Source organism: Anticarsia gemmatalis, chromosome 5 (assembly GCF_050436995.1).
Source record: "Anticarsia gemmatalis isolate Benzon Research Colony breed Stoneville strain chromosome 5, ilAntGemm2 primary, whole genome shotgun sequence".
In the NCBI taxonomy this organism is placed as follows: Eukaryota; Metazoa; Arthropoda; class Insecta; order Lepidoptera; family Erebidae; genus Anticarsia; species Anticarsia gemmatalis.
In genome coordinates, this window is record NC_134749.1 from 7,040,416 (window position 1) to 7,063,418 (window position 23,003).

The 23,003-nt window shown below is 33.8% G+C and overlaps 4 protein-coding genes across 8 annotated transcripts; 3 read left to right on the top strand and 1 right to left on the bottom strand.

Moving 5' to 3' along the window:
• Positions 1 to 11: 11 nt before the first annotated feature.
• On the top strand, positions 12 to 16,432 carry LOC142972987 (uncharacterized). Of its 5 annotated transcripts, none has more exons than XM_076114453.1 (29): positions 12 to 145; positions 1,909 to 2,057; positions 2,143 to 2,370; positions 2,547 to 2,657; positions 3,741 to 3,857; positions 4,055 to 4,276; positions 4,630 to 4,800; positions 5,199 to 5,327; positions 5,634 to 5,786; positions 6,035 to 6,642; positions 7,690 to 7,787; positions 8,221 to 8,366; positions 8,445 to 8,567; positions 8,652 to 8,754; positions 8,936 to 9,053; positions 9,142 to 9,231; positions 9,414 to 9,480; positions 9,559 to 9,684; positions 9,792 to 9,879; positions 11,881 to 11,984; positions 12,578 to 12,779; positions 12,868 to 13,105; positions 13,184 to 13,653; positions 13,707 to 13,849; positions 14,175 to 14,284; positions 14,878 to 14,974; positions 15,145 to 15,267; positions 15,353 to 15,524; positions 15,600 to 16,432. In XM_076114453.1, exons 2-29 carry the CDS (start codon positions 1,923 to 1,925, stop codon positions 16,127 to 16,129), a joined length of 5,022 nt encoding a protein of 1,673 aa, XP_075970568.1. In that variant the 5' UTR covers positions 12 to 145; positions 1,909 to 1,922; the 3' UTR covers positions 16,130 to 16,432. The 5 variants fall into 5 exon arrangements, with proteins under 5 accessions (XP_075970568.1, XP_075970571.1, XP_075970570.1 ...); XM_076114456.1 differs by having other exon boundaries at positions 13,731 to 13,849; XM_076114455.1 differs by having other exon boundaries at positions 3,744 to 3,857.
• A 1,445-nt stretch (positions 16,433 to 17,877) lies between these two features.
• Positions 17,878 to 19,874, top strand: Zfrp8 (Zinc finger protein RP-8). The gene is made up of 6 exons (XM_076114451.1): positions 17,878 to 18,211; positions 18,458 to 18,637; positions 18,711 to 18,866; positions 19,123 to 19,221; positions 19,297 to 19,596; positions 19,674 to 19,874. Exons 1-6 carry the CDS (start codon positions 18,032 to 18,034, stop codon positions 19,824 to 19,826), a joined length of 1,068 nt encoding a protein of 355 aa, XP_075970566.1. The 5' UTR covers positions 17,878 to 18,031; the 3' UTR covers positions 19,827 to 19,874.
• A 7-nt stretch (positions 19,875 to 19,881) lies between these two features.
• LOC142972986 (transmembrane protein 242) lies at positions 19,882 to 20,951 on the bottom strand. The gene is made up of 4 exons (XM_076114452.1): positions 20,758 to 20,951; positions 20,521 to 20,622; positions 20,315 to 20,451; positions 19,882 to 20,031 (listed from the first exon to the last, which is right to left on the bottom strand). The coding sequence occupies exons 1-4, from the start codon at positions 20,810 to 20,812 to the stop codon at positions 19,882 to 19,884; spliced, it is 444 nt and encodes a 147-aa protein (XP_075970567.1). The 5' UTR covers positions 20,813 to 20,951.
• Positions 20,952 to 21,239: 288 nt separating this feature from the next.
• Dus4 (Dihydrouridine synthase 4) lies at positions 21,240 to 22,889 on the top strand. The gene is made up of 2 exons (XM_076114459.1): positions 21,240 to 21,469; positions 21,698 to 22,889. The coding sequence occupies exons 1-2, from the start codon at positions 21,345 to 21,347 to the stop codon at positions 22,737 to 22,739; spliced, it is 1,167 nt and encodes a 388-aa protein (XP_075970574.1). The 5' UTR covers positions 21,240 to 21,344; the 3' UTR covers positions 22,740 to 22,889.
• The last annotated feature ends 114 nt before the right edge of the window (positions 22,890 to 23,003 follow it).

The window sequence follows — 23,003 nt, forward strand, 5'->3', positions numbered from 1 at the left end:
AAAACATTTATAAAAAAGTGACACACACGCCATAATGTAAATTGCTTCTCGATTTGGCGTTTGAGTTAAAAAATTTACATTTTGATGTTAAAAATTCGTTTGCAATGTATAAATAAGACATTTAAAATGTCCCCAGTAAATATTGGTAAGAAGTAAATCAATGGCTAAGTTATAATCTGTGTACAACAATCTCATACCAAAGTATTTAGGTTGGATCAAAGGAATCGAAGCCATTTCGTTCTTTTCGTGTAAACGGTATTGAAGATAAATTTCTTATTGTTCTTACTGTTTTAATCGCAAGTGATTATGTTGAGCCGATAGGCTAGAAGTTTTATTCTCGAGGTGATGGTTGTGTCGTCGCCATAGTTAAGGTGTTGGTGCGATTTCAGAAGTCATTGCTGCTGTTATTGCACCGTATGTAGTGATCAGGGTGTATGGCATAATAACTGTCAGTAAGAAACCTGTGCTCCTTGCTATTAGAAGTTCTATGCTATATATCTGGCAATAACAATTAAAAATATGTCGAAACTGTACTGATAGATTGCTATTTAGACATGCCTATAAAGTTTTTTTTTACTTGTTACTTGTTGTAAACAAATCCTTCAGTGAATGTTGTAATGTCTTGAGAAACTGATTAAATCTTCAATTCATTGAAATAATTGTGTTAAATTATAATAAATTGGGTGTTCAATAACAATTTTAATTACAAACATGATTTTTGCATCAGATATTACATTTCTTACACTTGTGATATAGATTCAGTGAATCCTCATTTGAGAAACATGTATCCACATTTTTTCCCTTATTTGATCTTAGTATAAATACACTAAAAGTGGGGAAATATTATGATTTGATCTCTATAGCTGGTGATTTTATGGTAATGCAGTGAATTAACATAATATGTCTCATTTTTATGTGGAGACTTTAACATCTTAGTGAAGTTTAATGAAGCTAAAGTTATTGAATGATGTAGGTATTTTTTCTGCTTCACAGTTAAGATTTTGTCCATATTTATATGTATTGCAGTTCATATGAATGTCATATTAAGGGTTAAATCTATATAATAATGTCATGTGATAGTTTATACTGTATTAAGTTGTTGGTGTTTCATAAAAATATACCATTACAACTCTTAACTCTGTAAATGTGTGGATTTTAATGTGCTACTGAAACTGTGATAAAGTAATTGCAACAGACTTGAAAGAAATATTGCTAGTGTTTTCTTTCACACCTTTTATTAGAATTATGATAAAATTAAAACAATGTACAAAGCAGGCATTTAGATTGCCCAAAATTACATGAAATGAAAATAATTACTCTTTTGAAACTCATGTTCTATTTGATAAACACAGTAACTAGTTTTTCTTTACATCTATATTACCATAAAATCAAAGTTCTCTGTAACTTATCTTAATCTTAAATTATTCACAAGTTTTTAAGTCACTAGTGGTTTTGCAAGTTTTAATGGCCCAGTTTCAAAATACCATAGCAAGTTCCTCATCTTCCACCACAGAAAATGAGAAATCAAAATGAGATTGATAAGCACTTGAAATCATTTGGACTTTCAGTATTATTTTACAGTCATTATTTTTGCTCAATAGTATTTTCACCTTCTTGTGAATTCTAATCATTGAAAAGATTTTCAAATCAAAATATTGATTATTTAATATCATCTATGGATTAAAAAAGGGATTCACTTAGTCAAAGTAAACATGCAACATACTTGGAATATCAATGTTGACATTATGTTTTCCTCTTTTAATTCTCTTATTTAGTTATTAATTGTTTGTTGTCTTCACCAAACAATTTCAATGCATAATAGTTTGTGTAAATACAAAGAAATATAGAGTTGTTCTTATGTAAAAGAGTAGCAGCAATAAAATATTTTTAAAGATTTTGTAATTTCAGGCTAAGCGTAAGCAATGGCTCAGTATTACCAGATAGTTGGACAAGGACATTCATTAACACTTGAGGATCTACAAAGATATTGTCCAAACATATGCTTGGATGGCATTATAGTGAACCAAGATGACCAACAACAGTATGCACAACAACAAGTAATTTATCATTCCCTTATTTTTTACAATAACTGTACATTAGACTTCAATTATGTTTATAATATTTATTGTTGTTTATTATTAGGTGGTGGTACAGCAAGCTGATCCAGCACCAAGTGATATTATAGTTAGTGAAGGGGTGCAGCCTCAGCTGGTTGTGAGTGATGGCTTGCAGTACCAACAACAATATATCATTCGTCATGACTCATCTCAGCCGCCGCGCGCCGACTTCCAGCAGCAACAACAACAACAGCAGCAGCAACAACAACAGCAACAGCAGCAGCAGCAACAACAAGCATTACACAGACATCAAGTGGGTATTGTGCAAATGTTATAACAGTTTACAATGTCAATTTAATACACCACCTTAAGCTTCCTGTACAAAGATTAAGCTTTATTCTATTAAAGTCACTGCATCTATTAGTGACTGAGTATACATTCTATTCATAACAAATGTAGTGTAAGTTATGTCATAAAATTTATTTGTAGGTTTACTACACATCTGATTTACCTCTGGATGCTCAAGTTGTGTTGCAACAGGCACAACAGATCATTGATGCATCTATGATGCCACAGTCATCTCCCCAGCGCCCACAACATGTATGTCTCCTGACTAAATCATTGTGTACATTGCACTTTAGGAAATATGCATTATGGTTGTAGATCTCTTTAATATAATGTGCTTGGCATGTTATCACTTTTCATTGGATTATAATTTCCTATTTAGTTTTCTTGATCAGATCTTTTTAATTTACTGGTTTCATTTAATTTATGATTTAAAATTTAGTAGCCAAATATGTTGGAAAATAATTATTGTACAACAGACTTGAGTAAGTTAGGTACAGAATATTTTTGCCACCAGTACAAGCATTAGATGTAAAATTCTGTATGTATTTTGTACCCATTCACCCCTATCTGGTGGCAACTATTCGCAAAACTAGATGTTATATTATTTACGATTACAGGATAATAAGTAAGAGAACTCTTATTTATTTTAAGTGATTCCTTTGATACAGGAAGTAATCTAATACATTTAATTTATAACAAACTCTTTTTACGAAGCATTAGAGTGCTGAAAGTTACTAAAGCTAGCACCATCAGTTGTACATTTGTAATACACAATGTTAAATAGTGTTGATAAAGCTTTTATAAAGTCTGGGTTCACATGTCTAATATTTGGGACTATAACACTCATTTGCCTAACACCTGGATTCAAGCCTACACTAGGCATAAGAGCTTGGTCATTTGTTAACAATATTTTCCCTATTTAGGTAACTGATGTGCATTTTTGGTCTGTGGATGTGGTCATCTTAACAGTAGATGTAAATGTACCTTCTTTAAAGTTGAATGCTTTGCTTGTCTAACAGTATAATATAATCATTTCTCCATTGAAATTATTACATTTAACCTATTCTCAAATAGGATTAAAACACTGATCTATGTCTCACTTTAATTTTTTCTTTTGACTATAGTGGGTTACAATTTAATTTCAACCTCAGCATAAGTTCTGAATAATGCTTATGTGTTTTAATAATTTGAAACAGTATACATATTGTGTATACAAAGCTATGTTGCAAATAGTTTAGTTAAATATTGTAAAAACTGATACAGTTAGATAAAGGGGCATGAGTACTGTAGTAGTCGTCACATGTTATACTTATGGTAATATTTTTATAACACAAGCAGCTGGTAAGTCCTGCACACGTGCTCTCCCAACCGACTGTGATACATCCAGCTCAACAGCCGCCGCCGCAGCCCCCGCCCCAATCTCAGCCTCCACAGCATGCTCCACAACAAACGGTCGGTATTAACATAATTTCCATCTTGATGTGTAATAATCTTAGACGTATCTTATCATTTCTATAGTCCCAATTCGACTATTATTTCAGTCATTAAAAGTATGAATTTGATGACACTAATAAATTCTTATTGAATAGTAAACAATTTTTTAAATAATATATTAGTTAACTAAAAAATATAATTGTATGGCTTTCCAGCAAGCGCAACAACCGCAGCAGTTGTCGCGAGCGTCTCCACAACTCATTCAGCACCTACAGCAACAACATCAACAACAGATCCATTTACAACAGCTTCAACAACAACAGTTGCAGCACCAACTGCAGCAGCAACAGCAGCAACAACAACACCAACAACATATGCAGCCTCAACAGATTCAACACCAGCAAGTCGTTATGCATGCAGCCTATATCAACCAACAGGTGACTTATATTATTGAAATTTCGATTAATATTTATCTTGGACATTACATACGTAAAACTACGACTTTCTATAAGGGTAGGCAGAGACCAAAGAACTGTACTCGGTACGATATATTATATAAAATAAATACAAAAATAATAAATTTTTAGTTTAGATCTATATTCGGTCTCTAGGTGAAGAAAAAAAAACCATCAAAATAGCAATTTGGTTGTCTAGATTTCTTGTTAATTTCTCAAAGCAAACTTACCGAAAGCGGCCATTCCCAACAAATATCTTTAGTTAAGCTAGTAAATCGGCCTTACCCGTATATTCCGTGGATAAACTCGTTATTAATTAGTCGTTTTGTGTGCAGGGCACGGCGAACCGCGCGGCGGCCCCGCGGCTGCTGAACCAGACGCTGAACAGCAGCGGCGTGACGCTGGTGCGCGCGCCCGCCGTGCGCACCGTGCGGCCGCGCCGCCCCGCCGCCCGCGCCACGCACCCGCACCAGCCCCCGGCACGGATGCTCAATGCCATGCAACCGGTTAGTATTGTACTTTTACTACTAAATTGTAGCAGCTTTGTAGAAACCTACACACAGAACTGGAATGCTATGGCACATTGTTACGTCTATGAACTCGCATGATGCAAATCACTGCTATGTAATTTCTAGTGGCTAAGTGTTTCTTTCCATACACAATGTGAATTTTACAAATTCTTGCGATCCTTTATTCGAGTTCATAGATTATTGATGGGACATCGCATCAAATCGTGTTTCAAATTCTACGGTATTTCTAGTGTAAAAGATCTAGATGTAAATACATCTTAAAAGTAGCATATAAAGGAGGCAATCGTGGAGCTAATATCTAGGTAATTCCTGCACGTTATAGATGTAGATGAGTTTGATTAGTAATGGTAAAGATTGATGTGTTGCTGTCGCAGGGTCAGTCGGTGTCTCCGGTGGGCGCGGGCGTGGTACGGCCCGGTTCGCCGCGCGTGCTCAACCCGCAGGCTCAGCACGCTCAACATCGACCGCCCAGACCTCGCACTCCACTACATCATCCTCTACAGGTAATAAATATACATAGTGGTACCATACCTTTTTAATGCAATATAGTGGTCATAAAGGGCGTCTAAGTGTCGATTTCGTCCCCGCACGCCTTCTAAAAGTCCGCTTGGGTCTTGTGGCGTAGTAGTGTGTATATTTAAATATAAAGTCTACGGATATCAAACCATAAAAGATCGAGGAAACTTATGGTGCATAATTGTTCCCAATTTCTAAGTCAACATGAAAATATGCTTTATGCGCTCAGCTTCTATTAAGATTTTTATAGATTAAGCAGTTTCTTAAATTGCTTGCACATTGTCATACTTTAGCAACAACAACAACAACAGCAGCAGCAACAACAACAGCAGCATCAACAACAGATGCAACAACACCAGCAACATCAACTAGCTCAGCATGTTATCACCAGCAACCCGCAAGTCCATCAACAACATATAAATCAATTGAAACTCTCCACTCAACAAGTAAGTACAATATTATAGCCCTAACTGATACTAGTTAGATCACACATTTTATCCAAGTATGCTGACGGCAAGTAGCCATAACAATTATACATTATCCCATCGAAATAACAGGAAAAATAAAAAATATGACCAGTTATTGTTTTGTCAATATTCTCATGTAAAATTAATGTACCTGTTACCTGTAAAATAAAAGACGATTTTATAAATATTGTTACTTTTGTTAAATAATGTATAATTTATTATTTCAGCTTCTAAATCAACAGAACCAGGCACATGGACAAAGCACACGAATCATCACACCGCAGGGTACTATAGTGACGCAAAATTTAGCACCACAAATGCCCCAGCACACAGTAGTTCAAGCGAACCAGAGCAACGGACCCCTACCTCAAAACACGCTAACAACCATTCCACAAAGATCTTCACCACATCCACAACAGGTACAGCAAGTCAAGAAAGTCGTAGTTCAACCGAACAACGCCAGCGACATGGACGATCTCGAAGAGAGCATAACAGCTGCTATTCTCACCAAACACACAGTCACTGAAAACATGAACGCCTCGCCGCAGCAGTACCACACGCCGCCGGCGGCGATGAGGCAGGCCCAACCCGTACCCCAGACGCACCAGCAACTTAGTTTTAACTCACAGCATGGATACCAACAACAACAAATGAGCTATGAACAACCCCACTTGCAGCAACACCCCCAAACTCTCTCTCAGTTGTTAATGGAAACCGATTCTGAAGAAGACCGACAAGTATTAACGTTAACAAACGGCCAGAGGATAACTTTAGCCGAATATAAGCGTACCATTCAACAACCCTCGCGTACGCCCATCCAGCAACAACAAGCAAGGTAGTGTACAGTTTTACTTTTTATTTTAATTCTTTGTTGTGTAGTCTACATCCAATCAATATTTTTGAGAGTTTTCTGATTATTGTCACCCCCATAACTTATTTTAATCTGTATCCAATCTTGCATTGACAATTTTAATTTGGTCTGTTTTAAAGATATCTCCTGAAAAGATATTATACATTATTTTTTGTTATCTATTAATCAATAATTACATTGAAAGAGACTTATCTATCGGAAATATGTATTTACATTTGTCTTTATGCTCATAATCGATTGTTATCGCTATAAATACTGTAAATACAACTACCTGACCTGCGCTGCTTCGCTCTCGCTTTATAAATACCAGTTTGTGCCCGCGACTTCGACAGCATGAAAACATTTCCCGTAATACAAAAATATCCATGTTGATACAAAATCATCTTATCCGGTTTTGGATAGTAATGGCGAAAAGAGTACAATATTTTGTTATATTTAAACCAGATTCATATGTCCCATTCAGTATTCTCTCCCCATCCGATTGTTAATAAGGAAATGACAATGACATTATTCAATATGCACTCGTTCCTTTCACAGTCCAAAGTTAATATATAACCATATAGCGGCGTATAGGAATAAAACATTTGGCTGAGATTCCATTTCTTTCATTTGTTTTTTTTTTGTCGCTCTGTTAGCGTGAAAATATGAATGCCTCTCCTCGTGCTATTATCTATCACCTTGACAATTTTAAAATCAGTCCTGTTAGTTCCCGCTCACGGCACATACGATTTTAATATCCAGAATCATTATTGTTTGGAATGTTCTGCGGTATCTTATAGTAACTTAGAATAGGAAATAGATCGAAAGATCTCGAGGAATTCTTAGTAGGCTGTGAAGTCGCGGGTAGATGCTTGTAATAAAATAAATTTAATTTAAACACTGCAGTCCCTAGTATAAAATGAACAGATTGTTTTTTTATGGATTCAGCTTTTAATTGTAATACTGTTTATAGCCTGTTTATTGTCACATTAGTGTAGTATTTTCTAATGATTTCATATGACTTTGTTACAGAGAAACAGGCAGACAGACATTAGTGAGAAGTAAAGAACAGCAAAGGCCTGTACAGCGGGTACCTCCGATGCAAACACAACAGCAAACCCCTCAACATGGTATTTATAATTATTAACTGCTTTCTTTTTACGCGGACGTCTGTCGAGCGTACGAATATACACGATGTTCTTTGACCCCTTAGCGACGCTGACATTACGGTTGATTTTTCTAGATGTTATACATAACCAAAAGTGCGCTCGGCCGACGAGACGGCCGGTGCCGATGTCTCGTCTCGTTTGATCAGTTTATCTGTACTATGTCTTGTCACTTCACTGTTGATCAAGTTTGTGACTATATTTGAATGAAAAACCAAAAACTGCAACTAATCTGAACTTCTGGGGCCGTAAATGTTTTTCTGTAGAAGTCTAGTATTAGGATACACTGCAATTTCAATCATATTTCTATTTGCTGTGATGTCGATAAACCCCGCCTTCCAGTATCGTATTTGAACAACACATAACGACCGTTTTTTAGATGTATTATTTGTTGCAGAAAACAACGAAATGTCTGGACCTTCGGAACAGGCATCAGAACCACAGTCAGCTAAAATGTTAATTTTCCTACAAAATGGTGAACAGAGACTTATTACATTTACACTGCCAAAAGAAAGTTGTACCCTTCAAGAAGTTCTAGAACAGGTAAATACATTTTAATATGTTATTTATATAAATAATTTAAAAAGAAAAATCTTAATTTATATTATTATTTTTCCTCAGGTTAATGTTCCCTTTTCGGAGGATACCCATATACAATGTATGCAAAATACAAGTAGTGAAATCGATTATTTCGTATCAGTCGGCTCGACAACTAGGATTGAGGAGATGTTAGAAAATCACCCAGTATGTATACTTTCAAACATTATTATTATAAACGTTTGATTCGTGTTATAAAAGAATTATATCTAATGTCATTGTGTATTTCAGATGCTAGTAGGTGATATTAGTAGTAGGAATTCCCCAACCGTAATGTCCCAACCTCAAAGTAGTGAAATGTCTACACCTGAGAAACCCCAGTGCCCAGACAATGGTATGTAAAAATACAATTTAAATGAATATGTGAATAAGTAAGAAATAATCAAATATAGTTTCGATCCACAAGCAGAAAACGGTATCAAATGAAAAGAAAGACAATTTTGGAATACTAATGTGTGCTAGTGGCTTTCTGCAATCAATGTAGGAGAGAGAGTAATGTAATATTTGTGTTTTAGGTAACAACAGCCCAGAATCTCCCGGACCGCGATCGCCCCCACCTCGACACGTTGATGGCATGTTGGCTGTGTGTAAATTCTGTGGATACACAGGATATGACTTCAGCAGATGTGAACGGTATTAGCACATACATTAATTTACTCTCCCTGTTCTTGATTCCAATACCAAAAGTTTGTTGTACTATTGACAACTGTTTATGTTCTAGGTGTAAACGAGTCTTCACTGAAGAACCTAAAAGTGTACCTAGTAAAAAAGTAGAACAGAAGAAAAAGGAACCTGTAATAGAAAAGCATAAGTGAGTCAACATTTTTAGTACTATAGTCTTTTCATGATCAATACTTACCTGAGCTGTTCAATAAATTCAACTGCTTAAGAAATTAAAAATGAGAAACAACTTTGCAGCACACTGAATGTTTTGCATATTATTATTTTGTACCACTCTATCTATTTGTAGTTAAACATTATTCCTTATTCCAGTTCCTGTGGTGAGGGTATAAAATTAAATTTATTAAAGACCACAATGAAGACGCTAAATAATAAGACTGTGAGTATTACTATTACTTACCTATTTATGACTATACTATAAAGGCTGTTTCAATAAATCTCATTTATCTCTATGTAGCCTGTACAGGAGAAAAAACCGCCTAGAGTCAGAAAGCCCAGGGGGAAGCAACCGGATCCTGAGCCTGTTATCTTGACCTTGAGTTCTGATGAAGAGGATTCAAATAGTTCCATGATGAGTAATCAGGTAAATAGAAAGACAATTAATATACATAGTTTGTTTATAGCTAACTAATAGAGAAACCATAGAAGTGTACTTTTGTTTTTGGTATTTTATAACATCTTTATTTCTAGCATGAACAGTCTATAAGTATGAAAGAACCATCACTAAGTGAAATAGAAGGTGGAACCCCAGATAGCGGCATTGGAATGGATATGGATGGTAAGTAATATTCATTTTATTAACCCTGTATAACTAATAATAATGAACGTTAACTACAACTACGTAATTGAAGGTCATTTATTGGAGTCGTTAGTACTAATGCAGCCAATATCATAAATATTTTAAGGGCGGAAGTTTGAAACTCTACTTCAATTCATACTTACTTATTATCGAACTATCATGTTATAATATCGGATATACCGTAGAGTTATGAGCGTAACGCTCGTCATACCTGCCATATAAGACGAGAGGCCTTCGCTCCAATTTCCAATCAAAATATAATTTTGCTCAGATACAATCATACAAATTTTTGAATTATTTTTAATATCGTCATAACCCTGATGTCGATGATCCTAATAAATGCGCGCGAATAAGACTACGCGGATGTAGTGGGTACCATTCACTTTTTTGACGATAGTCACCAATTTTGAAAAAGTATTTTTTTATTCTTAAAATTTATTAGCAAAACCTTTCGTAATTCCTCATTCGCGTCTGCGTTTACTGCGATTGATTGTAAAAATGTGAAGGTAATTTTATAATAGCGGAATTATAATAATTTCACAAAGAAATCGCAGCGTCGGATTCATGGAAAAACAAATAAGCACACTGTTTCTTTTTATTTATTTTTTGCTTCAATGTAGAAAAATCCTGACGATGTTACACAGTCGCAGTCGCCTTTTGTTTGTTGGGACACATTGACCACCTTAAAAAGAAAACCGGTGTTCATCGAAAGTTTACTTTTAAAGCTGGCAACATTGTTTGTCTTTTAGGAAAACGAGAATGTCTTCATTTTTAGGTTTGACATATAGTCAGTTGTAATCTGTGCTGTGCCATAAGTTTATGAAAAAATATATTTTGCATCTGTGAACGCGAGTTGTTCGCGCAATGCGTCGTGTTCAGCGTACAAAGTTATTATTTTGTAATTTATTGTGATTTTATTTATATAATTAAGCTAAAATGTCTACAATAGCCACAAATCATGACAGAGGTAAATTATTTTCATGAGGTTAACCTTACTGTAATTTCACCGGTCGCTAATTGAGCCCATGACAAACGACCACTTTGACGATCATTCTTTATTTACGTGTGTTAATCAATACTCAATCCATCTCTAAAGAGATCTGATCATGTTTGAATCGTTTTAAACTGTTTCTGTGCATTTTGCATTACTGCATGCTACAGACATAGAAGCTAAGATCAAAATATAGATAGATATATATACATATAACTAGGCATTGCAAGCCTTCCGTCTTCTATGACTAAATAATAAAAATACTGAGCAAATCTTTAAATATAATTGGTTTTCCACGCCGTTTCTTGGCTATAATAATCGACAAGACTTTCTTTGCCTTTGGTATGATGTTAAAAAACTAAAAGTGTAAGTTATAACACATAAATATGTAGTTGATTACTTCTAAACTTTACAGGGTCTGTGAATCATAAAAGTTCAAAATTAAAGCTGTTTATAATATATTTTAGACTAACTAAGAAAGCATTGTCAAAATGCAAGCATGCCTCACAATCTGGCAAACATGTGAGAGATATATCTTTGGTATCGGAAACATATTACTGCAATAAACAACTTTTAATTTAAGTAAATTTTAAGATTAACTGCTCTGGCTTTTTGCAGTACCACTATCATAGGAATTGACCAGCTCTGTGATGTGGTTGGTAGTGTATGTGCTGCATTATTGGGATTAAACCTCTAGTTCAACCATAGAGTTGATTCCGAGTTTTTATCTGATGGATTTCTTAGTAATTGTCCAGAGTTAGAAAGTTGGAGTTCCTAACTCGGCAATTGTTTCTGATCCTGTGCACTCACGGGTTGTGTTAGTTATGCCCACTGTGGGCTATTAGAGTAATAGCATTCATAGCAGATGTGTAATACATATATTAGTCATGTTAACAAAATCTTGTAGATCTGGTTGTATTCAAACTGGCTGTAACCAAATATCAACAAGAAGAGACATTATACTTATCAGCTTTATGTATACTTTATAGATTGCAGTAGAGAAGAAATCATTAGCCAAAACTGTTTGCAAGTCACTTCACTCAACTGTCGTACAATCAGAATTGGATCTTATAGATACTCACCAAAAGAGAAGGTAATGATATTACTATGAATTATTATCTAACTGTAACTAACATTACATAAGTGGTTGCAGACTCGGAGGAAGTACACCAATGACTTTTCGAAGTTATGTGTGTTAGAAATAATTATCATTTGTTCCAACATGCCTGAGAGTTCTTTCAAACAGTTCTTGATAGTATGCAAAGTCCCCAACCCGCACTTGGCCAGAGTTGTGGACTCAAAGCCCAACTCCTGCCCCATGTGGGAGGAGACCCTTGCCCAGCAGTGGGACATTAATGGGTTACATTTATTAATTTTATAACTAACATTACAGTATTCTCAACTGTTGGTTTCAACTTATCGATTCCTATAACCAACATTAAACAAATTTTAGTCATGCAAGGTTTCATCATGATGTTTGCCTTAACTTTCTTAACCAACATAATTATTATGTATAATTTATATGAAGGCTTTGGTCTTAATTTTGGGAATAAGCTTATTAGTAATTAATCAAACTTGTGTTCTATAGTAACATTATTACATTTCCTTTGATGTTACTAAAAAATTGAAGCAGACACATTTCTGTATCCTTTATTGGTTTATATTAAATAACTTATTTCTTCACAGGTATACATATCAGCTAAAGGCATAAAAATTGTTGCACCTTCACTAAAAAATGAATCACGGGATGTAGCCTTACAGATACAGTTGAAAGAAGTTGTTAGAATATTGGTTCACTTTGGTAAAGGATTACCAGTGATTTTTTTATACACCATGAGCAAATGTGGTGTGTATATTAGGAAAGCATTGGATATGTCAGAGGAATCAGGTACTCCAGCTAGTATGATTTGTCTATTGATTTGTGTATTTTACATTTATTCAATCATTTCAATGTATTACATTTTTTATAATTTTAGGTCCTTACTATAATCCAATGTCAAAAATTGATCCTTTCAAGCGAATAACATTGCTGCCAGAGACTATATCGGAAGAGGCGAAATTGACTTTAAAAGCTTTATTTGGGAAAGTGATGGATGAATTGAATGCTCGAGAAGCCAATGATATTTTAGTGAGAACCTGTCCTAAAGAAAGCAATAATGTAACTAGAATGGCAACAAGATTGTCAAGTGCTTCCATTGCTTCTGGAGCTAAGAGGTAGGCTCCACTTATTGCAGCTAAAATATTTACTTCTAAAAGAAAAACTTGAAATAATGTAATTTCATGTGTTTACAGTTCCGGCCCTGCTGAAATTCGGCAAATATTAATTTATCCACCAGGAAAAGGTGGTATACCTATTAACACTGAAGACTACATGTGCCTGGCTCAAGATCAGTTCTTGAATGACGTCATCATAGATTTTTATTTGAAATATTTAGTTCATGATGTTTTAACACACAGTCAGAGAGAAAAGACTCATATTTTTAGCACATTTTTCTACAAAAGGCTTACAACCAAACCAAGTAAAGTAAATAAAAGTTCGAATCCTCACGAATGGGACAGTAGCCTAACTCCAGCTCAGAAGAGGCATGCAAGAGTTAAAACATGGACAAAAAATGTGAACATTTTTGAAAAAGATTATATTGTAGTTCCTATTAATGAAAATTGTCACTGGTTCGTGGCAATTATCTGCTTCCCAAGCTTAGATGGTTGCCGGAGCATCATAGACAATCGGCTAGTTACACCACAGGCAATTAAAAAGAGAGGTGAGTTGCTAATAGCCCTTTAAAGTTTTGTTATTCTATATTATCATTAATAGTTTGTGTTTCGTCTGTCTCAACAGAGCGTCGATCGTCTATACAGATAGGTAGTACTACAATCACACCACTGACCAAGCAGGAGCAGCTAACGTTAAATTGCGATTCCGACAACCTTAGCGAACGTGATGAAGCTGAAGCAGAGGTATTACTCAAATATTACTATTTATAGATATTTTAAATACGTATGTTATAATTGCGAAAGTTTAGATATTTGTAGGTTTGTTGCTCAAGTAGGTTAAAACTATTGTTTGAATCTTTTGCCTGGTCTCTTTAAATGTATTTCGTACACAGATAGTTTATAACCTGTAAAAAACAACACATGTTTGTGATGCTTTTCGTGCTGGAAAATATTTCCTAATAAAGCAAAGTTCGCGGGCGTAGCTAATAATATAGCATATTGCACAATATGTGTTGTAAATAAAAATAAACAAAAAAAGGTAGTACATAAAAATATGTTATCTTTACAGGAGAGTGATTTAGACATGCAATGTGATTCAGATGAAGAAGAACCTGAAAAAGCCCCCATAGAGAAGAAAGTTGAAATTCCAGTTAGTAGAAAAAGTGAACCAATAAAACAGTAAGTAAAACTAAAATGATCTCTAAAGTAATGTGTGTAACTAAAAAGTGCCAGGTTATGAGATTTAGTGATAAAGAATATCTAGAGATGGTGAAGAAGGCCAAAAATATTCTACTTGACTATATACTTCATTTGTCTATTATGCCTATTTTCAAAGTTTTTCTCTTGCTAAATGAAGTAAGTAGTTACCTACTTTTTCTTTTATTCTCAGACTAGCTGACCCGCGCAACTTCGCTTGCGTCACATAAGAGAATCGTAATTTTCCCCGTTTTTTAACATTTTTCACTGGTACTCTGCTCCTATTGGTCGTAGCGTGATGATATATAGCCTATAGCCTTCCTCGATAAATGGGCTATCTAACACTGAAAGAATTTTTTTAATCGGACCAGTAGTTCCCGAGATTAGCGCGTTTAAACAGACACACAAACAAACTCTTCAGCTTTATAATATTAGTATAGATCAGCAAGGATAACTTCTCCATATCAAAATATCAACCAACAATAGTAACATTAGGTTTGCTGTTGTATATAGCAAATGTAAAAATTATAGTATTCCAAAACCTATACCATAACATTTTCTCTTCTTTGTTGCAGACCATGTATACTAATATTTGATTCGTTAGCTGGGGCGTCTAGATCACGAGTCGTAGCCACGTTACGAGATTATCTCACTTGTGAATATCAAGCTAAAGTAAGTACATAGAACCTAAAATATTCTTGTGTCCATATTGTTTTCTGTAAATTCTTAATTTGGATTAATTTGATACTAATTTATTCCATGTTTTTTTTACGTAAACGTACGTTTGTATATTATTATTAGAAACATCGAAATACATTAATATAATATTTGTTCTGTTCTAGGTCTCACCAAATAAAGTTTTCAATAAGGACAATATAAAAGGGAGTTGTCCAAAAATACCACAGCAAAACAACTTCACAGATTGTGGGTTGTATTTGTTGCAATATGTTGAACAATTCTTTAAGGTAACCTTACGTAAATTAACCACTCAATCTGAAATACGTCATTCATATTAACATTTGAATTTAATTTATATGTTTGTTATTTCAGGATCCTATTTTAGACTATTCCTTGCCTATCAAACAATTAGCAAATTGGTTTGATGAAATAATAGTTACTAGAAAACGTGAAGAGATCTCAAATTTATTAAAAAATTTAATGCACAAATATAATCCAGATTCGCATTTGGCTTTGCCTGATATTACATTCCCCACATTAAATGGTAAGTAGAATAGAAACAAACTATATGGGCTACTAATAAGTAATAGAATAACTGCAAGAAACATTATTGTTTTAGGTAAATTAATTGAAACTGAAGAGCATGAAGATGGATCTGATGGTGATAAGGGCAACTCAAGTAAATTAAAAGCAGATGGAAAAGAGTCTGAAACACCAACACTGACATTTGTCAAACAAATGCCTACTGGTGACATAGTAGTCAAGCGTAACTATGCTGACTCATCAGACACTATACACTTACATCGTAAAACAATAAGACTTTCAAGTGATGCTGAAAATAGGTCTATGGTCCAAATCAAGCAGGAATTTATCAAGAAAGGTGATAGCGAAAATCAAATACTGATTCCTATAAAGTTACACGCAAGTGAATTGGTTAAAGACATTCAAAATACTTTAATAGTTAATAAGAATAATAAAACATTGGGTGATAAAAAACATGGTGTACATAATCAAAATGTAACCAATATGAATTGTATTCGACAGAACATGGGTGAGAGTGACAGTTCGTTTCTAAAGTCGAGGAGGGTAAACAAACTCGACGATGTTATGAATGACACAAGTAAAAAATTCAAAAAGAATGAATGTTGAAACTGGTTGCCTGTCCATATACCATGTCTATTAAATTATTATTAATTTAATAAAGTGTATAGTTGTTTTATGGACTTGTAAATATTAGTTATTAATACTATTAACAATATGTATTTAATACTGTACCTATTTTATAAAGATAATTGTAAAGATTTAAAATTTACTTGTGTATCATATTAGCTTCCACAAAATACAAAACTGAAAGTAAATTAAAATGTGACGTTATCTTTCGTTTTGTGATTTTTTTATTTAAATAAAGTTATTTGATAAGTTAGACGAAAAATTAAAGAAAATGAGTATACATTTTTGTGATGATTATTTTAGCAACTTAAATCCTGATTTCATGATGTTATTTGCGTCGTTTACATCATTGAAATACGCAGCAGTATGGCCTAATCAGACTAATTTTGATGGTTTTTTCTCAACCATTGCCATCTGTTTTATTAAAAAAAAAAAACAAAATTGAATATAACATTTTATTATGAATCATACAAACATACTGTCCTTCTTATAAATGTCATGAAAGCTCTGATTAGCTATACGGAGTTTCTTTTCCGCTTATATTCCGATACGGACAGACAGTATCAAACAAAACGCTACTACACTATTCGTAAGGCAGTGTTTTTTAAAGTTCTGTGCAGTATCACAGTCACATAATTATAAAATTAATAATATTATCTTTACTTGTTTTGTCTGTCCGTGTATTCGCGAAAACGCAATCTACCTGCTAAAAGGATTTTGACACGGTTTTCAACAATAGATTCCCAAAACGGTTCATCATGAGACATTGTGTTATAAAAACCGTATCATTCAGGCGAAACCGCAGGGGTAGCTGGTATGATAAAGGTATAGAGATCAGCCGGCGGCAACCTGTATGACCTATGTACCTATGTGAAAGTAGCAAGGAAAAATTATATGAATAGTAAGAAGGTGGCCGGCCAGTGTTTACTCGTATGTACTTATGATGAATGAGTGGGTGTATACGTATGAATAACGCCACGAATTCACGCCTGTTATACCCGAAGGTGAAGACAGAGTTTACCTCCCTACGTGGAAGACAAGCAACAAGAAGTACCCTTAGTCCACCGTTACTGGATCGTTTAATAGCTAGCTTTCAAAGGCAAGTATGCAAAGTAAGCTCATTCGTAGTTAATATTACCTTGGAGTCATCGGACTAAGTTTTTAGTAAGTGTGGTCGTAACGAGTAAGAGATTATAAAATACCTCTGAAAATAAGTTGCTCTACACATAAATAAAATTAAATTGTCTTAAAAACGCAACCCTAAATGTTACCTACTTTTCAATAGACTTAATCGAAGCTTCGGCACACTGCATATCGCTAACGTAGGTACCTTTTGTGTGGGTTGTATGCAACCTAACGTGTTGCGAATTCTGCGTGTTTTATGCAGCTCGATGTATTTTCAACAGATTTACGAATCTGTAGGCAATCTCATTAAGTACAATAAAGAGGGTGTCCTTGTTTTTACTAAAAAGTAAGTAAGTGCTCCGTTCTATTATAATGTACACTCACCATGATATACTTATGTTAACGAATAGTATTCGTTCCACTGTAAACTTAGGAATTTTTACCAAACCCTCCTTGTCTCGTTCTTCATTTTACAATGGAAAAAAAGTATGTGCTAAAGAAAGTTGTGTCGACGTATTTTTTCGCGACGTCTGATATTTATTTATGCGTATATTTTTTTTTATAATTTATGTCGGCAACACTGGTTATGTCAATTTTGACATAGTGTTATCTGATGTTTTGACTTTTTGACAACTTGGGGATAGCAGTGTACGGCAAAGGCATAGAGGATTATTATTATAATAATATTCGTTACTCATGTTGCTCGTATGATTTACGTTGAAAATACTAGCCCAGAATAATCACACCACCGTAATCATGGCTTCCACGAAAGTAGACATCGGTTTCTTGGAAGAAAAAGAGAATTGGCTGTTACATCCAAGATTCTTTCCCAGCAAAGTAGGAGGCAAACCAGCATGGTTGGATCTAAAGAATTTACGCGCTCCAAATGAGTTAATTTGTAAGAAGTGCAGCGACCCATTGGTTTTTCTTTGTCAAGTAAGTGCCTGTTAATTTGTCTTGACATAGGAAATAAAGAACTAGCATATCAAAGTGTAGTAATATTATTGTGTACATCGAATAGGTTATGTTTACTGTTGTAAAGTAATAATGTGTAAGTACACAAAATAGTTTCTGTATAACATCTGTGATAATTAAGATTGTACATTATTTGATATGTTATTTAATAGGAATAATATTGACTCAGCTGGTAGTTAAGTTACTAATGAAGTGCTCTTGTTGCAGATATATGCTCCATATGAAGACTCTGATGATGGATTCCACAGAACTGTATTCATATTTGTTTGTAGAAATGGATCATGTTGTCAAACAAATACTTCTGACAATTTCTTAGTATTGCGTTGCCAGCTTCCTCGTCAAAATGATTTTTATTCTTTTGAACCAAGTGAGGAAATAGAAAATCAGGTAAGAGATCAAACTATTAGAAAATATAAATTCTAAGGATGGGAGTGTTTTACATGATTGTGTTACTTTACAGGATTTTCCAATGGATGAATGGCCAAAACTTTGTGAGTTGTGTGGTGTTAAAGCTCCATCACATTGTTCTAAGTGTAAAAAGGTATATTACTGTAGTAGAAAACACCAAGTTCTTGATTGGCAGAAAGAGCATAAAGGGATCTGCCCAGAAATTCAGGTAACATAATATAAGTATTATTTAATTCATTATCAACAGACATAATTATGTTGGCCATTGATTTAGCTGTAAACCCTTAATAATACTAAGGGAAATATATTTGATTTTTGTTATTATGTTCAATGAAGCAGATTATTTCATATTTATTTGGTCTGGGAACCATTAGAAATCTTTACTAAAGAAAATCCACTGCAAATATTAAGTTTAAAATAGTTAAGAGGTCCATTATATAATGTTATGCTTTGTTTTGTTACAGAAAGCAAACTCATATAAATCTAGTAACTTCAAAGTTACACAAGCAGGTAAATCAATACTATTCAAGGAATGGGAGCTAATAGTAGACGAAGAAGATGAGGTTTGTAATTGCCTTTTGGGATTGATGATTTAAAAAAATTCTTTAATAAAATTACTGATCCCAAGCTTTTTCCAGGAAGATCCTAAAAATGTTGATGAGAATCAGGAAATGGAAAAGTTAAGAAAATTGATGCAAGAGAAAAGAGCTGGTACTCTCAGTAATGTAAGCAAAGATGAATTGGAGCAGTATACTAAAACAATGCCTGAAGACAAAGTATTCAATAAGTTTAGTAAAAGAGTGGCTCGGCACCCAGACCAAGTGTTGAGATATGATAGAGGAGGGAGCCCTCTTTGGATTTCTGGTAATACTGATAATAGTATCATCAATGTACCCAACTGTCAATTCTGTGGTGGGGAAAGACAATTTGAGTTCCAAGTAAGTATTGTAAAATTAATGACAGTTTTTATGGTTTAAAGTTAGTGTTACATAATATAGAAATTTTGTTGTTTCAGATAATGCCTCAACTTCTAAACTTCATAGATGTTGGCATAGAGCTCAATAGCATAGATTGGGGTGTATTGGTGGTGTACACTTGTAAAGCAAGCTGTAGCCAAGGACCTGCATATAAAGAGGAATATGTAATAAAACAAGATTTGTCCAACTAAACAATATACAGTGAAAATACAGCTAATTAATTATACTATATGTATAAATACAGTTTTATTTTTCCTTCACTGGTGGCTTCCCATATTCTTCTGATAAATATGTCATTAAATCATTTAATCCACTAAACTCTGTCCTGGACTGCGGTGGATTGTTCTTGGGTAACATTGGTAGTAAATTACCCATTTTTACTCTGAATTCTTTTAGCTGGAACATGATAATTAAAGACTATAGCAGTAATCTGACCAATATATTACATAATATTTTGTTAGATGATGGCGATGATGCACACTCAGCATCACAAAAATAATTTGATAAGTTGAACTGAAAAATACTTAATGTATTTTACTATAAATGTTACAATATCATTTTATCAATTATACTATCTTCCACTCAATCTTCCAATCAAGTAAGGGACATTAAGAAGTACTTTATTACTGATGGTTTGTTCCTTCTTTTTGTCTTGAATAAATAAAGAATTCTTTCTTACATCTTTAGCACCAGAGAGTTTCCATATCCCATAACATAAACATGTGGTGCCAGTTATAGCATAAAGTGTTCCCCAACCAAGAGCTCTTAGAGCAAGTATAGCACCAGCATCTGCTAACTCCGGTGAGCCATGTAATCCTAGAAAAATACTAAAAGTTAGGAATGGGTAAATTCATTTATTAAATTTAACAAGTATATGAATTTTACCTTTATTGAAGTACTTTGGGTCTGCTTTCTTTGCAGTTGACAATGTTGCACCGAAACCTACGAATGCAGAAATCCCAGCAACCGTCGCAAGGAATGCACCAGCTGAACAAAATATTCCTCATGATAAAATTGGTAAAATAATGTTTGCTGCCATTACAAGTACAAATTACTAAAGAAATGTATGCTAAGAATTAAAACTAAGGTTGTAATTTTAGAATATTTACGGATTTTACGTAACTTTTATCCGTTGGAGGCGCTCTTCTTTTTCCACGGAGTCTACCTGACTTGACATATCTATTCTTCAAAAAAAGCACAATAGTTCAATTCAATTTTAACACATTATTTCTTGCAAACTACGAAATGTTGATTTCAAACTATGAATTGAATTCACACAAATAAATATGAGAAATGAGCACACTGACAATTTTGACAATGACATCTGTCGTCACGTTTTTTACTAATAATTTGATTGAAAAAAAGCAATAGAAGTATGTAATTTCGACAATGATTATTTATAGGTTTTTTATTCAACCTTACAAGACGTACCTACAAGAATCTAGAAAAAAAATTAGATAGTCATATTATGAAAATGATTATTGTAGAGCTACAGACTCAACAAAATAGGAAAATAAAATCGATCCGTTTCGTGCAGAAATCGTTTTCTTGCTGTCATCTATGTTTTTGACGTCTCGTTATCTTGAATCTTGACTTATCTTGATATCTTGTTCGCGTTTATATGCCAATGGATGGTTTACGCCTTCGTTTAGTTCGAATTATTTATCGCTTTCTTATTGTAAACATATAAAAGGCACGCTCTAGAAATTATGATGAAAAGCAAAACAAATATTGTGGATTTGTTTGATGAAGCTAAGTCCAATAATAAGTATTTAAAAGTATGCGCGCCTATGGTACGATATAGCAAAGTTCAGTTCAGAACACTTGTTAAGAAGTAAGTAGAATTTTTTTGCAAGGCATCTAAGAATTTTATATTAATTCCATTAAAAACTACAATTTCCATATTTAGCTATAAAGTTCTGGACTTCTGGTATTCTAGTTCAATGTATTATATTATGTGCATAATTTTATTTGTAGGTTATACATGTGAATTTACTAAACATAAATATTTAATGTATTTAACTTTTAAAAGAGATTAATAAAAGGTTATTCTTTCTTACAGCTATGGAGTGGACCTGTGCTTTACTCCCATGATTTTGGCAGATTCATTTTGTCAAAATTCAAAGGCCCGCCACAGTGAGTTTTCTACAACAGCCAATGATACCCCTCTGATTGTTCAGTTTGCGGCAAACAGCAGAGAAGACTTCGTAGATGCCTCTAAACTGATTTATGCATATGCAGATGGAGTGGATTTAAATTGTGGTTGTCCACAGAAATGGGCTATGAAAGATGGATATGGTTGTGCACTGTTATCTAAACCAGAAGTTATACATGACTTAGTAAGAGGCATAAAGAACAATCTACCCAATGATTTTAGTGTGTCTGTTAAAATAAGAATATTGAAAGAATTCAAGAAAACAATTACCATGTGCCAACAATTAGAAAAATGTGGAGTTAGTTTTTTGACTGTTCATGGAAGGACACCAACACAAAAAAGTGGTGATAAAATAGATACATTTGCTTTACAAGAAGTCTGTGAGTCAGTTAAAATACCTATAATTGCAAATGGTGGTATAAAAACTTTACAAGATGCAGATAATTTGTATAATGAAATAAATTGTAATGGTGTAATGGCTGCCAGTGGACTCCTCACTAACCCAGGACTATTTAGTGGTGCTGAAAAGACTCCCCTTAGTTGTGTGAAATTGTGGATGGACATGAAAGATAAAGAAAATGAAAGAATAACATTTCAATGTTACCATCACCATTTAGTTTTTATGTTAGAAAAAGTTTTATCCAAACAACAGAAATCAGTATTTAATCACCTTAGTACATTTGAAAGTGTTGATAAATATTTATATGAGCATTTAATAGATTCTGTTGATGAGCAAATTTTGAAGTATAATTTTGATGAATTTATTGAATGTCAATTCTCTGATGAAATAACTATGAAACATTCCATAAAATGTAGAGGGTGTGGTAAAAGTATGTGTTATTGTAAATGTACTAAATATGATAGTAATACTAGTGATGGTAAATATTTTCAATCTTGTGTGACAGATTCATCAGACTATATGGACTGCAATATATTTGATGAGTCATAAATTAATATTTAAAATATGGGTACCTATATTTCTGTTGAACAAAAGTTGTTGTTTTATTATCATTATTGAGATTAATACACTATTTGTAAATGTTGACTATTTTTTTTAAAGACATTTAAGTAAATAAATAAATTATTAATTACATATTTATAGTCTTGTTTCTATTGTACCTCATGTTTCTGAAATTAGATATTAAACCTGTGAGTTTAACATCCTCCATAGCGCAGTAGTTAAGGTGGTCGCCACGCCACTACCAGTGCGTCG

What these genes read in the sequence shown, in the direction of transcription:
- Zfrp8 (XM_076114451.1), top strand. Translation starts at nt 18,032, where the DNA reads ATGGCTTCCACGAAAGTAGACATCGGTTTCTTGGAAGAAAAAGAGAAT. An exon ending in GTGAGGAAATAGAAAATCAG is followed by an intron (nt 18,638 to 18,710) that starts GTAAGAGATCAA and finishes GTTACTTTACAG; the next exon opens with GATTTTCCAATGGATGAATG. An exon ending in AAAGACAATTTGAGTTCCAA is followed by an intron (nt 19,597 to 19,673) that starts GTAAGTATTGTA and finishes TTGTTGTTTCAG; the next exon opens with ATAATGCCTCAACTTCTAAA.
- LOC142972986 (XM_076114452.1), bottom strand. Translation starts at nt 20,812, where the DNA reads ATGTCAAGTCAGGTAGACTCCGTGGAAAAAGAAGAGCGCCTCCAACGG. An exon ending in GCGCCTCCAACGGATAAAAG is followed by an intron (nt 20,623 to 20,757) that starts TTACGTAAAATC and finishes TATTTTGTTCAG; the next exon opens with CTGGTGCATTCCTTGCGACG. An exon ending in CCCAAAGTACTTCAATAAAG is followed by an intron (nt 20,452 to 20,520) that starts GTAAAATTCATA and finishes GTATTTTTCTAG; the next exon opens with GATTACATGGCTCACCGGAG.
- LOC142972987 (XM_076114453.1), top strand. Translation starts at nt 1,923, where the DNA reads ATGGCTCAGTATTACCAGATAGTTGGACAAGGACATTCATTAACACTT. An exon ending in TGAAACTCTCCACTCAACAA is followed by an intron (nt 5,787 to 6,034) that starts GTAAGTACAATA and finishes TTATTATTTCAG; the next exon opens with CTTCTAAATCAACAGAACCA. An exon ending in AGACGCTAAATAATAAGACT is followed by an intron (nt 9,481 to 9,558) that starts GTGAGTATTACT and finishes ATCTCTATGTAG; the next exon opens with CCTGTACAGGAGAAAAAACC.
- Dus4 (XM_076114459.1), top strand. Translation starts at nt 21,345, where the DNA reads ATGATGAAAAGCAAAACAAATATTGTGGATTTGTTTGATGAAGCTAAG. An exon ending in TTCAGAACACTTGTTAAGAA is followed by an intron (nt 21,470 to 21,697) that starts GTAAGTAGAATT and finishes TCTTTCTTACAG; the next exon opens with CTATGGAGTGGACCTGTGCT.